The sequence below is a fragment of the Orycteropus afer genome, unplaced genomic scaffold (genome assembly GCF_000298275.1).
Source record: "Orycteropus afer afer isolate SDZICR_OR568_19922 unplaced genomic scaffold, OryAfe1.0 scaffold00069, whole genome shotgun sequence".
NCBI lineage: Eukaryota > Metazoa > Chordata > Mammalia > Tubulidentata > Orycteropodidae > Orycteropus > Orycteropus afer.
In genome coordinates this window covers 3,479,186-3,494,848 of record NW_006921656.1, presented here as the reverse complement: position 1 = coordinate 3,494,848, position 15,663 = coordinate 3,479,186, and the positions used below count along the sequence as shown (strand labels likewise).

General features: G+C 49.3%; 1 protein-coding gene across 1 annotated transcript in view; it reads right to left on the bottom strand.

The window, feature by feature from the left end:
* Window positions 1-13,925, bottom strand: part of COL22A1 (collagen type XXII alpha 1 chain) — a 291,312-nt gene extending 277,387 nt beyond the window's left edge. The window contains exons 1-2 of the mRNA XM_007940570.1: window positions 13,835-13,925; window positions 9,935-10,501 (exon numbers count right to left, since the gene is read on the bottom strand). Coding sequence (XP_007938761.1) covers window positions 9,935-10,501; window positions 13,835-13,925 — 658 coding nt within the window. The remainder of the gene's footprint in view (window positions 1-9,934; window positions 10,502-13,834) is intronic.
* Between the last annotated feature and the right edge of the window lie 1,738 nt (window positions 13,926-15,663).

The following is a 15,663-nucleotide window of genomic DNA, read 5'->3' as shown; positions in this document are numbered from 1 at the left end:
ATCCCTGGGCCGCTGCGCCCTGAGCGTCTGCAGCTGGAGGGCAAGGCTGCGTGCTGCTAGGATGCTGAGCTGATGACGGACCTTCCCGAACAAGACAGAGCAGGAAGTAAGGCCCGGCCGTGTACTGCCAAAACTCAGCCAGTGAAAACCCTCTGGGTGCCGACAGTCGGAGCCCATTGTGCTTGGGGTCACCATGAGTCAGGGGCCAACTGGATGGCAGGGAACCACCACCGCAGTCTGGCCTACCACCTCCTACCAGCCCTCCTCTGGTCGGTCTGTCCATCTCAATCCATTTTCTACTTAACAGAACAAATGAGCTTAAAGCATAAACAAGACAGAAACCATTGTCTTGTTTAAATGCCTTCAATGGGGCCCAAGGGCACACTCAGCTTGTGAAAAATCCATTAAGCCGCACACTTAAGATACATGCACTTCCCAGAATGCTTCTTCCAGCTCACTGAAAAGCTGAAGATGAAACAAGACAAAGCCCTCAATGTCTTTGACACCGAACTAAGAATAAAACTCCGAGTCGCCCCCACGGCCGAGTTGCCCCCGTGGCCAAGACGTCCCCACAGCCGAGTCACCCCCACGGCCGAGTCGCCCCCAAGGCCGAGACGTCCCCACAGCCACAAGCCCTTCCAGCCGCCGCCCCGCCTGCACTCCTGCTCCGTTCTCCACCTCTCCTGTGCTCACTCAAGATGGGCCAGGTGCAAAAAAAAAAAAGAAGGTGGGGACCAGGTTTGCTGGTCCAATAGAGCCTGGTGTAACCACTGAGACTATGGCCCCTAGCTGCCCTTCAGGTCTGGAATTGAACCCACAACTGTGGTTTCCAGCCAAACAAAGTACAGGCAAGTGAGTTAAACATTTACCTCAAGTAGACACACGCCCTGGAGAGAACAATCATGGGAGAAGGAAAGGCTGCTTATGCACAGGGAGATAGCTCAGGGTGCAGAAGAGTATGAAGGGATGGACACTGGGAGGAGGTAACTATGGGGAGGAAGTGGGAGGGGAGCTGCTGCATTGTAAATTTTGGTCAATGACATGAGACAAAGTATATGTGAACTGCTGTATGAAAAGTGAATTTAGTCTGTAAATCTTCACCCAAATCCTAAAAAAAAAAAAAAAAAAAAAGATGGGCCAGGTGCTGGCCTCCGGAGGCTGGTTAGGCTGATGGATCCCATTCCTGTGCACAGAGCCGCCTCCCCCTGCAATGCTCTCCCCCTGCTTTTCGTGTGTGGCCCCAAGCAGACTCCTCGTGTCCTGTTTTCTCTCAGCCTCCCTTGCTAATGTCTAACAGAGCATGTGTTATAACTTCCAGCTACAGCTTTCATTCAGAACTTTTCAATGTTAATTTTTTTACTGGCTTGTTTCCCCCTAAAAGAGAAGCTCTAGGTGGACAAGGACTGTGCTGCTCATGTTAATGGCTGTCCTCCTAGGGACCTGTCTACACAGACAGGCCCGATGTCCAGCCCATGGTAAGCGCTGGTGAGCAGCCGCATTATGCACGCCAGCCCCCCCCCCCCCAAAAAAAAAAGCAGTCCGTGTGGCCATCCTGAGCCCACACCTGTGCACGGACTACAGTTCGGAAAGGAGGTCTTCTCCCTTGCGTTCACGAAGCCGCACCGGTGCAGGGCGTGTGTCCTAAACGAATCACATCTGAGCCATAAACACAAGCAGCAGAGCAGCAGCCCTTGTGGCACAGCGGTTAAGGGCTCGACTGCTAGTTAAAAGGTCAGTGGTTCGAACCCACCAGCTGCTCAGTGGGAGAAAGATGAGGCAGTCTGCCTGGGGAAAGATTTTCAGCCTTGGAAACCCTATGGAGCAGTTCTACTCTGTTCTCTAAGGGTGCAGTGAGTCAGAATTGACCCGACAACAGTGGGTGTGGTTTGGGTTTTGCTTCTGTGAAGATTTGACAGCCTGGGAAACCCTATGGGGCAGTTCCACTCTGTCCTCTAGGGGCACTGTGAGTTGGAATTGACTCCAGGACAGTGGGTGTGATTTGGGCTTTGCTTCCCTAAATACTGACAGCCTTGGAAACCCTCTGGGGCAGTTACACTCTGTCCTCTAAGGGGGTTTGTGAGTTAGAGTTGATTCTAGGACAGTGGACTTAGACACAGAGGCACACACACGTTGGGGAAGAGAAGATGTTATGTGAGGATTACTAGAAAGAACCAAGGTCCATCCAGGGCTACCAACAAAGAAGGAATTGACCCAGCCACAACCCAGATTTGGACTTCTAGCCTCCAGACCTGTGAGAAAATAGCCTTCTGTTCTTTAAGGGCATCCTTTTCTTGCTTCTGTGAGGCAGTCGTTAACTGAAACAGCATTTAACACATACTTGCTGCATTGAAGGATAAATGCTTGTAGCATGGCTACAAGGTGGGGTCAGTAACCCCAGGTCTCAGATGAGGACACTGAGAGGCCAAGAGATCATGTGGTTTCCTCAAGGACACACAGGCAACAGGTAAGAGTGACAGCATCTGCAAGACATTGCTCTGAGCAGCTTTCAGATTTTCATGCACTGAACCTTCTTCACCCATTAAGGACAAACATTCAGTTAGGAGTTGAGGGCACATTGTTTGCATGACCCTATGTAAATGAATTGTCATGGCTGGATGCCAATAACATTTCATTTATAAAAATTGGCAGTTGGTTGGATTTGGCTGGCAGGCTATAGTCTGCTATCCCTTGCATTAGATCAAGGCAGGGTTTTCCTTCCTAAACGTACTGACTTCCTTTACAAGGTTCATGATAGATGAACTTCTGGCTTGATTGCTTCCTGTGACAGGGAGCTCAGTTCCATTCGTGTTATTGTTGGGCACTTTGGGTCTCCAGAAAACTCTCTTTATATACACCTGTCACAAAAATACTACATATGATACCAACAATAGTAACAATGACAGCTGCAATTAGTCACCTGCTTGGTAAGTATCACCTTACTTTTACAGGCAGGAAGCTAAAGCCTGGAGGCACAGAGTCGCTGACTGAGACCTCCCACTGGCAGGGGCAGAGCTGGGATCCCACACATTCCACATGCCCTCAGAACAGAGGTATCAGAGATGCTGGTGTCAGAGTCAACGTGATGTACTCTAATGACATACATTTTACATGCTTGTCCCCTCTGCCCAAGAAAGCAGGGGTTGGCATCAACGCCTTCATTCCCCAGGAAAAACAAAGATTTAAAGAAATAAGTGATTTGTCAGAATGGACAGAAACCCTAGATTTAAACCCCAGTTTACCTGCCTACCCCCGATGCTGTAGATCTAATTCCTGAGGGAGAGAAGACAGGATTGGAGCCCCAGGCCCCCCGGAGCCCTCCTAGGATCTTCTCAGAGACCCTGAGCCATGCATTCTCAAAAGGGTGATATGGCCCCCAACGGGGCATCTCCAATGCGGGGGTAAATCTTGTTGTTGTTGTTGTTAGGTGCCGTCAAGTCAGCTCCAACTCAAAGCAACTCTATACACAACAGAACAAAACACTGGCCGGTCCTATGCCAGCCTCACAAGCCTTGCTCTATCTGAGCCCATCACTGTAGAAACTGTGTAAATCCATCTATCTCATTGAGGGCCTTCCCCTTTTCCATTGACCCTCCACTTCACCAAGCATGATATTCTTCTCCAGGGAATGGCCCCTTCTGACAACACGACCAAAGTAGGTGAGATGAAGTCTGGCCATTCCTGCTGCCAAGGAGCCTTCCAGCTGTACTTCTTCCAGGACAGATTTGTTAGTTCTTCTGGCAGTCCATGGTACTTTCAGCATTCTTTGCCAACACTACAATGCAAAAGCATTGACTCTTCTTTGGTCTTCCTTATTCATTGTCCAGCTCTCACACGCATAGGAGGCGACTGAAAACACATGTCTTGGCTTAGGTGCACCATAGTCTTCAAAGAGACATCTTTACTCTTCAGCACTTTAAAGAAGTCTGCCAGCAGATCTCCCAGTGCAATATGTCGTCTGATTTCCTGACTGCTGCTTCCATGGGTGTTGATTGTGGATCCAAGTAAAATGAAATCCCTGACAACTTCAGTCTTTTCTCCATTTATCATGATGTTGTTTATTGGAAGTTGTGAGGATTTTCATTTTCTTTATGTTGAGGTGTAATCCATATTGCAGACTGCAGTCTTTGAGATTCATCACTAAGTGGTTCAAGTCATCCTCACTTTCAGCAAGCAAAGTTGTGTCGTCAGCATATCACAGGTTGTTAATGAGACTTCCTCCAATCCTGACGTGTTCTTCATATAGTCCAGCTTCTTGGATTATTTGCTCAGCACACAGACTGAATAAGTATGGTGAAGGGATTCAACCCTGATGCACTCCCTTCCTGATTTTAAACCATGCAGTGTCCCCTTGTTCTGTTTGAACGACAGCCTCCTGGTCTATGTACAAGTTCCTCATGAGCACAATGAAGTTTACTGGAATTCCCATTCTTCTCAATGTTATCCATAATTTCTTATGATCCACACAATCAAATGCTTTTGCATAATCAATAAATCTTAGATATTATATAATGTTCTGTGGTTCTCCAAAGCTCCACCCTACCAAATGCCATAAACAACATAAACATGTGTACAGTGAAAGCAATAACCAGATACTGACAAGTTGACCCTGTGTCACAGCGACCACATGTGTGTCAGAGTAGACCTCCCATGTATACACATATGTAAAAGCAAACACATGTGTATCACACGCTTGGGGCCCTATACACACATGCTAACTGCTTCCTATACACAGACTCATCCAATTCTGGCATCACTGTACAGGGCATGGACTGGTGTCATCTTCCTCTCTTACAAGTAACCAGACAGAGGCAGACAAGGTGAGGCACTGGTCTCAGGTTTCACAGGGAGCGAGGAGGCCGGGCTGGGGCCACCCGGGCATCCGAGCTCCGATGCGGAGGCTGACTCGGGCATCCCACTGCTTCTGCTGCCCCGCAGCACCCTGGACCCACACGCATGCACACCCTCTGGCTACACAAACCTAGGAATCTACCCACAGGGACGTGTTTGCAGGTATACGTACAGAGTCAGTATAAGAAAGCCCTGTATTGTGTTGTTGTAGTAACCCAGAACCTGGAAGCAAAAGAAATCATCAGTCCAGGACTGACTGAGGAAACGCTGGTCTGTGCTCATGGTGGATAAGATAAGTCTGTTATGAAGAGTAAGATGGAGCTAAATACCCTGATGGGAAGTAACGGAATCACAGCACCTCTTGTGCTGCACAATCTCACTTTGCTTTGAACACAGAGGCAGAGACAGAAGTCAGGCAGGTCCAAGCATCTAAGGTGCAGGTCACCTCCAGGCTTGGGTCAGGCTGGGCAGAATTGGGAGAGGATTTTTTTTTCCTTGACTTACATAAATTCAAAACAAACAAGGGATGGTTTTAGTTTTTTTATCATTTTCAGTCATTTCCTAATAAAATTCTGCAGGACACAGTCAGAAGTAATTGATCCAATGACTATTGCTAGTGGCTGGCATCTATCACGACAAGTTTCCTCAAAAGGAACTTCCAGTGACCTTTAGGGAAAGGGTGTAGCCCAGGAATGAATTGAGTCTTGAGGCTGACTAGGTCCCTCGTGCCAAACCACAGACATCTACGTGGCTGATCACAGTGGCCTTTGGATCCACCCAGAAGGAATAGCTGGGTGGGTCACCTTGTGGCTACACACATCCCCAGATGTGTGGGTCTGTGTGTGTGTGTGTGTGTCCTGAGTTTGCCACGAGTCTCTGGCTGGGCACAGAGATGTGGTATGAAGGCCAGAGTGTGGTCAGAAAGCCATGGTCACTGGGGACAATGCCACCAGCAGGGCTGTGACCTCACAGATGGCTTTACAAGGCTCTCAGTACAGAGGGAGGTGTGGGCCCCAAGAAATTCCCAGGCCAGATACGCCTTCCAGACTCTCTGACAGCCGGCCTCAATGCCTAGAGCCGGGCAGCCTGTGTCAGTCTTCAAGGGGAACGACTATTACAGGGGGCTGCCGCTGTTTGAACTGTGGTTCTGGCAAAGATGTGAACTACACTGGGGACTGCCAGAAGAACAGACACACAGCCTCCGACGAAACACAACCAGAGCGCTCCTCAGAAACAGGGTGGCAAGGCTTCAACTCACTCACTTTGGACACATCACCAGCAAAGCGCAGTCCCTTGAGAAGGACATTGTGGTTGGTAAAGAACGGTCAGCAAAAACGAGAGAACCACCCAGGGTATGGGTGGACACAGAGCTGTAACACACCAGTGATCCTGAAGACAGCACAGGCCCAGGCAGCACTTTGTCCTCTTACCCATAAGGCCACCGTGAGTCGGAACTGAGTGGATGGCAACCAAGAACATTTGCGTCTTGTTGAGTGAGGACGTGGGGCTGGCCTCTTTCTAGCTGTGTGAACTTGGGAAAGTTAAGTTGCACATGAGCTCCAATCTCTGCCCCCAGGAATTGGGGTCATAATACATCTCCATACGCCCGCCCCATCCCTGCCTTCCAGCCCCACTACGTTTGGGCACCTTGACGGACCTCAGGTCCTTCGCTTCAGCCATTTCCGCTGTGTCAGGCTCTGTCCAGACAGTTGGCATGGATGGTTACTTCAGGTCATTCCCAGCTCATCTCACCTTTTTTCTCCCCTCAAAAAGGCCTTCACCTCATCTTCCCACCTGAATTGCTGGGATAATGGTCTGCTTTGTTTTCCTCCAGCATTGATCACTATATGGAATTACCCTTCACTTGGTCATTTCACTGTCTGTCACCCTAAAAGCAGGCACACAGCTGACCCGTTCACCACTATGACCCCTGTGACTCAGAACAATTCCAGGAGATAATACCCAAAAGTCAAACCAGCTGATGTCACCTTGACTCCAACTCATGGAGACACCATGTGCTGTGGGGCTCAGCAAATGAGCATTGAGAACAGGTAATAACCCAGGGGGATACACAGAGACCCTCAAAAACCCACCATTGTGAAAGGCTGCCTGTGGGGGTTATTGAGTCCATTTTCTATTATATAAAGAAGTTGTATTATTTGTTGGAATGCTTCTGCACGACAAAAAGAAAAAACTGCCCCCAAAATAATTCAAATAAATCTAATCATCAGCACATGGATGAGGTTGAGTGGCATATCTGCTGCCCTCAGGAACTGTCAGCATCCACCCCAACCTCAGCATATTTATCACAACAGCAAGCAGCCTGTGAAGAGGCATGGACCCTACCTAACAGTCTCTGATTGCTAGATAAACTGCAGCATCACACGCATTTCAAAGGCATAGCCAGGTTTCAAAGGCTGACTTTTCCCAGTGAAAAGTGTGTGATCACTGTTAGGTGCTATTGAGTGGATCCTGGCTCCTAGCAGCCCCACTGGACAGAGGAGAACTGCCCCATTGGGTGTCTAGGCCGTCATCTCATAGTAGCACATCCCCACATCTTTCACCCATGGAGCTACTGGCACGACAGTCATAGGTGAAAAATAAAAGTCATCTCCCCTCACGTGAAAAATACCAGTCCCTTTCTCTCTTTGCCTCTCCCCCCTTTCTTTCTTCCCTCTCTTACACACTTTTCTCCTCTCTCTCTCTCTGTCATATTGGCAAATGTCAATAGTTAAAACTCTCACCGGACCTGGAATTGAACTAATCATGAACACATCAACACCACCAAGGGACAGAGAAGGGATGCCATGCATCTTGAGAGAGAAGGCACCACAGGGGCACAGGTAAGGCCCTCTTTTGGCCCCATTCTCCTTTCACAAGTCCAAGAGCTCAAAGACTAAATGCAGGAACAGCCCCCTGCCTGGGGGGAGAGGGGACCACCAGAGTGTCCCCAGAATAGCAGTAGGTGGAGGCCCTCTTGGCTGCGGCTGGCATTCCACGGGCTTACTATGGTGGCCGATAAGCTATATAAAGGTTGTTTGGTGGCCACCACAGAGTGGGTGGAGAAAGCTAATTACAGCCAAGGCTGTGGGCTGGTCCTCAGTTTCTGTCCTGTGAGCTGTAGGAAGCTGAGGCTGAGCCCAAGCCCCTGAGAATCCCAGTCACACATGAACAGGCAAGAGTTTGCACAGTGGCACAGAGGTGCTTCCTTGGGGGTGCCACATGGACCTCAGGGTTGCCACTTGGAGAGGTCAAAGGAGGCATGACACCCAGGCTGTTCCCTGGGTAACAGTCTATATAGAAGAAGCGGGGCTAGTGGGACTAAGAGAGTGATGTGCATCACTCTGAACTCTGACCATCTTGACAGCATCCTTGCTGGTACTGCCCTTACACTTCCTTTCCCTGGAACTGAACACACTGCCAGCCATCACCCTGTGCCAAACAACACACAGGCTACAAACTGAACAGCAATGTGCTCCTCAGAACAGTCAGCCACACAGGACCAAGAGGGTAGCGTTTGCCCAAACACAAAGCTCAGACAGAAAGGGGCAGGAAAGAAGGAACATGGAATAGGGACCCCACAGAGGAAGGGGGATGAGTGCAGTTACATAGAGGGGACTGCAACCAATGTCCCGAAACAAACTATGTGTGAACTGTTGACTAGGAAACGAACGTGCTCTGCAAACTCTCACCCAAACCACAATAAAAGTAAATTAAAACAAACAAACAAAAAAACTGCTAATGAAGGATATAAATAAATAAATTGGAGATTATTTCAAGTACTGTGAGGTTCTGTCCTTCAGTCAATGGTCCCTCGTCACCATGTCCAAGCACCTCAAGGACAAAGAGCATGTAAGCTTAGTCACTGCAACCCTGGCACCTGCAGGTGCCCCAACAAAGAGGTAGCACCAAGAGTGTGGTTGTTGGATGGATGGGTGGGTGGATGGGTGGGGTGGGTGGATAGGTGGATGGGTGGGTACCCAGTACCTACAGGTTCCCTGACAAAGAGGAAGCACCAAGAGTATGGTTGTGGAAGGACAGATGGATGAGTGGATGGGTGGGTGGACTAGATTGAATTTAATGGCTACTACAAAGCATGACTGATGGATGAATGAATGGATTAGATGGAGCCCTGGTGGTGCACTGGTTAACCACTCAACTGCTAACTGAAAGCTCAGTGGTTTGAAACACCAGCCGCTCTGCAGGAGAAAGATGTGGCAGTCTGCTTCCGTGAAAATTGCAGCCTTGGAAACCCTATTGGGCCATTCTACTCTGTCCTATAGAGTCACTGTAAGTCAGAATTGACTTCTGAGCAACTGGTTTGGGTTTTTTGACAGTCCAGGGCAGAAGTCCCTAGTTGGCACAAATGATTTAGCACTCAACTATTAATCAGTGATATCAAAAGGGTTGATGTCAGCCAGTGCAGTAACCCATGGGTGTCACTTCCCTCTGTGCGCTGAGGGCCCTGAGCCCACCCTACCCCCATGCAGGGTCAAATGTTGCACTGTGTGGCCCTGCCCCGCACAGCTCCCCCTAGCTCTTCCCCTCTCCCATTGGACAATGAGGAGAACCTCTTCTCTGCCCAACGGTAGATGCCGGGGCCCACCAGCTTGCACACTGACTGGTAGGGGTGGTGGTGATGAGTTATCACAGGGGATCACAGGGTCTGATCCACAACCAGTCATGGGGATGGCACAGGACTGGGCAGCACTTTGTTCCATTGTGAATTTGGTCAGCATGAGTTGGGGCTGATTCAAGGTCAGCTAACAGCAACAACAGGAACAGACTGTGAGTTTCCTCTTGTCATTATAGACATGTGATGTTCTGGGCTGGCCCTTCTCTTGGTAACAGCCCCCAATTTTCCTTCATGTATCACACCCCTTTCCTTGAGGGAGTTGGGGGTGGAAATAAACTCCACTCTCAGAACTTAGGGTCATGGGGTTGAGGCCCAAAACAGCCCCCTGGTCCCACCCCAAGCTACAGTGACTGGTCGGGGAACAGTCACATGATCCACACTGGGCCAATATAACAAACCCCAGGACCACTGAGTAATAGTGTCCCATCTGCTCAGAGACCCTCCACTCACTTTCACACAAACGGCGCCTCAGCTTGCCGCGGATCTTGTCAATGGCATTGAAGTCCGACACATGGAAGATGTGGGCGGATGTGGGTGCTGAGGCAATCTCTTCCAGCTCTTCCTTCAGTGCCTTTCCCACGCCCACTGCGAAGATGCGAATGCCTGCCCGGTGTGCGGCCTTGGCCGCGTCCAGTACCAGGTCCTGGCTGCGGCCATCGGTCAGCAGGATGGCCACCTGCTTAAAGGCACGGTTGCCAGGTCGGCCACCAACTTGCGCGGAGAAGCTGTGGCTGGTGATGTAGCGCAGTGCGTCACCCGTGTTGGTGTGGCCCCCATGGTAGGCCAGCAGGCGCGCAGCTGCCTTGACCTCTTCCTGAGAGCTGAACCGGCCCAGCTCAAAGGCTGTGGAGGGCCGGTCGCTGTAGCGCACCACACCCACACGAGTGTGGTCAGGGCCCACCTCAAAGGTGTCTACCAGGTTGGCCACCCACTGCCGCACCTTCTCGAAGTCCTCCTTGCCCACACTGGAGGAGGTGTCCAGGAGGAAGACCAGGTCGTAGTGCACAGTTTTGCAACCTGCAGAGGTGAGAAAAAACATGTCTTAGGTACACGGGTCTGGAGAGGATGCTGTACTAGGGCTCTGAAGGAAACACACCTGACCCCAATACCCTTTTTGCCTCTCACTAGGTAGGAGGCCTTGCCTGCTGTCTTAATCACTGAGTGTCAGTGCCCCAGCTTCCACATGGCAATAATGACAAGTTTTCCACGTTGTGGTGAGGTTGGATTGACAACAGAGAGCATCACATCACGATATGCTACATTCGCAAAAGCCAAAACCTGAGTAAGGCAGAAACCTGTCAGAGAAGGAAAACGTAACTGTTTCCCACTAATGGAGAGTGAGAGGAAAGTGGCAAGACTGCACCCTTAAAGGCGGGAAACTTTTGAGACCCAGGAAAACAAGTAGGATTCCAGCTTTCACAGGTACATGTATTAACATTCATGGATCACCACGATGTCAGTCACTTTATACCCTTTGGTTTTAGTTACAGAGCAAATTCATGGCTTCTCTAATTTACTGCAGGTAATGCCTGCTCATTTCAGAAAAGGCCATCAAAATGTTTTCGGGCCAACATTCCCATCTTCACAGAGGTAACCTCCGTAAAACCGCTTGTTGTTGTTAGGTGCCGTCAAGTGGGCTCCGACTCATGGCGACCTTCTGTACAGAACAATGAGATAGCGCCTCACAATCCCTGCTGGGCTGGAGTGGGCTCCGACTCATGGAAACCTTCTGTACAGGACAACAAGACAGCACCTCACAATCCCTTCTGTGCTGGAGCCCGTTGTTGCAGCCACTGTGTCCATCCATCTCACTGAGGGTCTTCCTGTTGTTGGCTGACCCTCCACTTTACCAAGTATGAGGTCCCACTGCTAAACCAGGGTGAAACCATTGCTGAGCCAATTCTGGCTCATGATGGCTTTGTATGTCAGAGAAGAACTGTGCTCTCCAGGCTGTTTTCTGATTTTTTTAAAGATCTAATGAGTTTAATGGCTCCCTTGATTTTTCAATGCTGATTTTTTAGAAGTATATGGCCAGATCTTTCTTCCAAAGTACCTCTGGGTGGACTCGAGCCAAAAAAAAAAAAAAAAAACCCGCTGTCATCAAGTCAATTCCCACTCCCAGTGACCCTGTAAGGACAGAACAGAACTATTCCATGGAGTTTCCAAGACCGCAACTCTTTACAGAAGCACACGGTCTCTCACCTCACCTTTCTCCCAGAGAGCAGCTGGTGGTTTGAACTGCTGACCTTCTGGTTAGCAGCCAAAAGCTTTAACCACTGCACCATCAGAGCTCCTTATACAAGTGTAAAGAGGTTCTTTAATGTGTTGTAAATATATTTTTGTGTTTTAATGAATATAAATTTCAAATAAACTGAGCACCGTTTTCGGTGAAGCTGAACAAGGCACTGTTTCATTCATTTCAGATCCAGACAGCAGTGCTGCCAGAGAGCCTACTCATCCTCATTTTCCAATCAGATGAAATGAGGAGAAAGCGTTCTTGAAGCTCAAATGTGCTGTACAGATGAAGGACACTATAAGAAGTGCCAGGCTTGACTCTTGTTGTTCATTGCTGTTGAGTCAACTCTGCCTCATGACAGCCCCGTGTGTGCAGAGTTGAACTGCTCCACAGGGTTTCCAAAGCTGTCATCTTCTGGAAGCAGATCACCTGGCCTTTCTTTTGAGGGCCTCCACAAGGATTTGAGGCACAACCTATCAGGTAGGAGTCAAGCACTTATACGTGTGTTAAGCCATCCAGTTACACAAGATGAAAAGAAAGAGCAGTGGTGTGAGCGTGTGGGGGGCGACATGACACACTGGACAAGCAGCTATGGGATCTCTCATACTCACCCTGAGGGCTCCATGGCCTGTGAAGGAGGGTACTTTTTTTTTTTTTAAATCATGGTTTGGGTGAAATTTCACAGAGCAAATTCATTTTCCATACAATGGTTCATATATATTTTGTTTCATGACATTGATTGCAATCCCCATAATGTAACAGCTCTCTTCCCACTTAGGCATCTTTTGATACAAAAATTACAGACTGAGTGACTTATCCTAAGAAAGCAATCAGACAAGTGGGAAATACAAATGGAGGTGTAAGGAAATGCACTGCAGCATTTGAAGCAAAATCCTGCAGAGCACCTGCACGGTCACCACGGGGAACGGCATATGCAGAAAGGAGCACGTATCCACACAGTGGAATACCGGGCTGCCATTGCAGTGATGGCTATCGAGGGCCCATGTTTACCAACATGAGTAACTTAGCCAATATAACTTTGGGTATAGAGAGCTGTACAGAACATACGTAACAGACTTCCTGCACAGGTAGCCTGCATCTGTGTGTCTCCACATATGCAATTGTAGGCAAACATGTATGTGGAAGAACCTGCAGGGGAAACATTGCTGACCTCCAAGCAAGAGATCAGGATTTTCTTTACAGCCTTTTGTATTTTCTGATTTTATATTTGCTGGCAATTAATTAATTTTGCTGCCTGTATTCACACACACACACACACACACTTAGTTTCCCATCCCAGCCTGAGCCAATACCACTCCTGAATTTTCTTCATAGACCTTTCCTTTTAGTTCTAAATTCAAGTTGCAATCTATGACTCTGGAGGAGATAAACCTCTGATTCAGCAGGCTTGATCCCAGCAGGATTAGAGTTTGTGGAGCGTATTTGCCCAGATGTGGGGACTCAGAGATAATTCCTGGGAAGTTTTTCTCCTTGATACAAAGCTCATCCTTTTGTTTTGGGGACTAAAGTCCCCAGCCTGTTCAGGGTAACTGCTGTGGAGAGCCAGCCAGGACCTGGCCTGCAGGCCGCAATCTCAGGTCCATTTGTTTTAAGAGTGCAGAAGGTTCGCTGCTCTGGGAGGCCTTACCACAGAGCCCTTCACGGCTCTCGCTAGATTTTCTCCTGGAGGCCAGAAGCAGACTGGGCCATGGACACATGAGAATTAAGTGTGAGGAAGTGGAAAGGGCTCTGAAGAACATGGGGGCCAGCACCCTAGCTCTTGCTCTGCACGTGACCTGACAGGTGACTGCTTCCCCCGAGACCACCATTTCCCCCCAGCAGTACTTTAAAGGTTCCCCTTTTGCTGTTGCCTGAGCTCATATGTTAAGTGATTGGATGCTGTCTCCCTCTCTCTGTCTCTCCCCCACCCCACCCCCCCACACACACATACATGTGCTCTTGCTGGACAACTGATAATTCATTTGCACAGCTAACCACCTGCCTCTTGGACAACTGAGGCACTCCCTCTAACTCACTCCTGATAGCATACGCATGCACCCTGCACTCACACACATGGACAGACACAAGGACATGCACAGCATGCGAAAGCCCACCTGCCCTCTGTGCTTGACTGAGACTGCCCCCACTCCACAGCAGCAGCATCCAGAGCAGGAAGGCCAAGGGGTTCCCGCGGAGGCCGCCCATGGCTTGCTTCTGCTTGGGGATGAGTGTTTCTTGGCCAGGAAGAGACTCTGTTAGGGTTTATAAGAACATCTCCTGTGTGGAGAAAGACACATCTTTAGAGAAGGAGGGAGGCCATCAGAAGTGACTCCTAAGCCTGCTCACCCTCATCCTCCTGTCTCAGACTCAGCTTCTCACAGCCACCAGGATGGCTTTCTAAAGAGCAAGGCCAATTGCCACCTTCCTCTTCCTTAGTCCATCCATCCATCACTGCATCCACCTAATCGACCATATGTGCTGAGGACCCTCAGTACACACAGCCATCCATCCATCCATCCGTCAATCCCTCTATCCACCAATTACCACATGTGTATTGAGGACCCTCAACACACCCACCCACCCATCCATCTATCCATCTGTCCATTCCTCTATCACCCAGTTAACACATGTGCATTGAGGACTCCCAGTCCACCCACCCGTCCATCCTTCCATCCATCCATCTGTCCATCCCTCTATCTATCCATCCATCTGTCCGCCCCTCCATTCACCTGATTATCACACGTGTACTGAGGACCCTCAGTCTACCCACTTATCAATCCTTCCATTCATCCCTGCATCCACCCAAATAACATGCGTGTATTGAGGGCCCTCCAGAACCCATGGTAAGACTTGGGGATGAAGAGAGGAGTAGGAGAGGGTCTTGGAGCTTGAGAACCTCACAAGCCCTCAAGTTTCCACCCAAGGCCCCTCAATAAACCTTCCTCATCCTCTGCTCAACAAGGCGCACATAACTCACTGTGGTCTGCCCACCTCTGTCCACTGTATCCCTCACCTCTCTACACTCCCCACCAAGCTGCACTGGTAACTATGAACCATCCGGCTATTTCCCCCATGATGGCAGGTCTAGGACACCCCTTGTTTCTTTGGGAGGTTTACCCCTTGCTTAGAATCCCCACTCCCACTCTGAACCCCCCAATAGGACTCTGCTCAGGTGTCCCTTTTCCATAAAGTTTTCCCAGCTAGATGAGGACTACACTTCAGCTCCTGCAGGACCCTGGCTCCCAAGGTCCCCTTCTCCTAGCAGTGGGCCATTATTTGATTATCCATTTGTGGTATCAGATACACACACATACACACACACAGCATGAGCCCCAGAGATGGAGCCAAGCTGACTCAACTCTATGCCCTTGACATTGGTTATAGCCCCTCACACATGGTCAGTTTTCAGTAAACTCCTCTGAGTGGAGAAGCGAAGAATTCTTCAGGAGAGCCCAGAGCCCCAAGCCCTGCAATGGCAGGGAAGTTATATCAAAGGCAAAGGGCAAATCATTGTAATGAGAATCATTCTGCTACACGTAACAGGTGGGTACATTATTTGTCCCTTTGGGATTTTAGTAAAAGGGAAAATGGTAAGTGGTTAGCAAGGGAGAAAGTTGGGAGCCAAAGCATTTGATCTATGCATTTAAGCATCAAAAGTGAAGCTGACATGGTCAACAGTCAGTGGGAAGTGATGCTGATGTGGACAGTGATCCATGAAAAGTGATGCCAGTCAATGTGTACAATGATCAATGGGAAGTGATGCAGATGTGCACAGTGGTCGATGGAAAGCGATGCATGTGGGCAACAGTCAATGGGAAGACTACAGAGGACCACAGGAACACACCCCACAGACTGGACGCCTACTGCACCATGAGTGCCCTGGACCATGGCAGGAAGAGGACCCGGGAACACAGAAACCATGGGCTTAGCAGGAGGAGGAGCT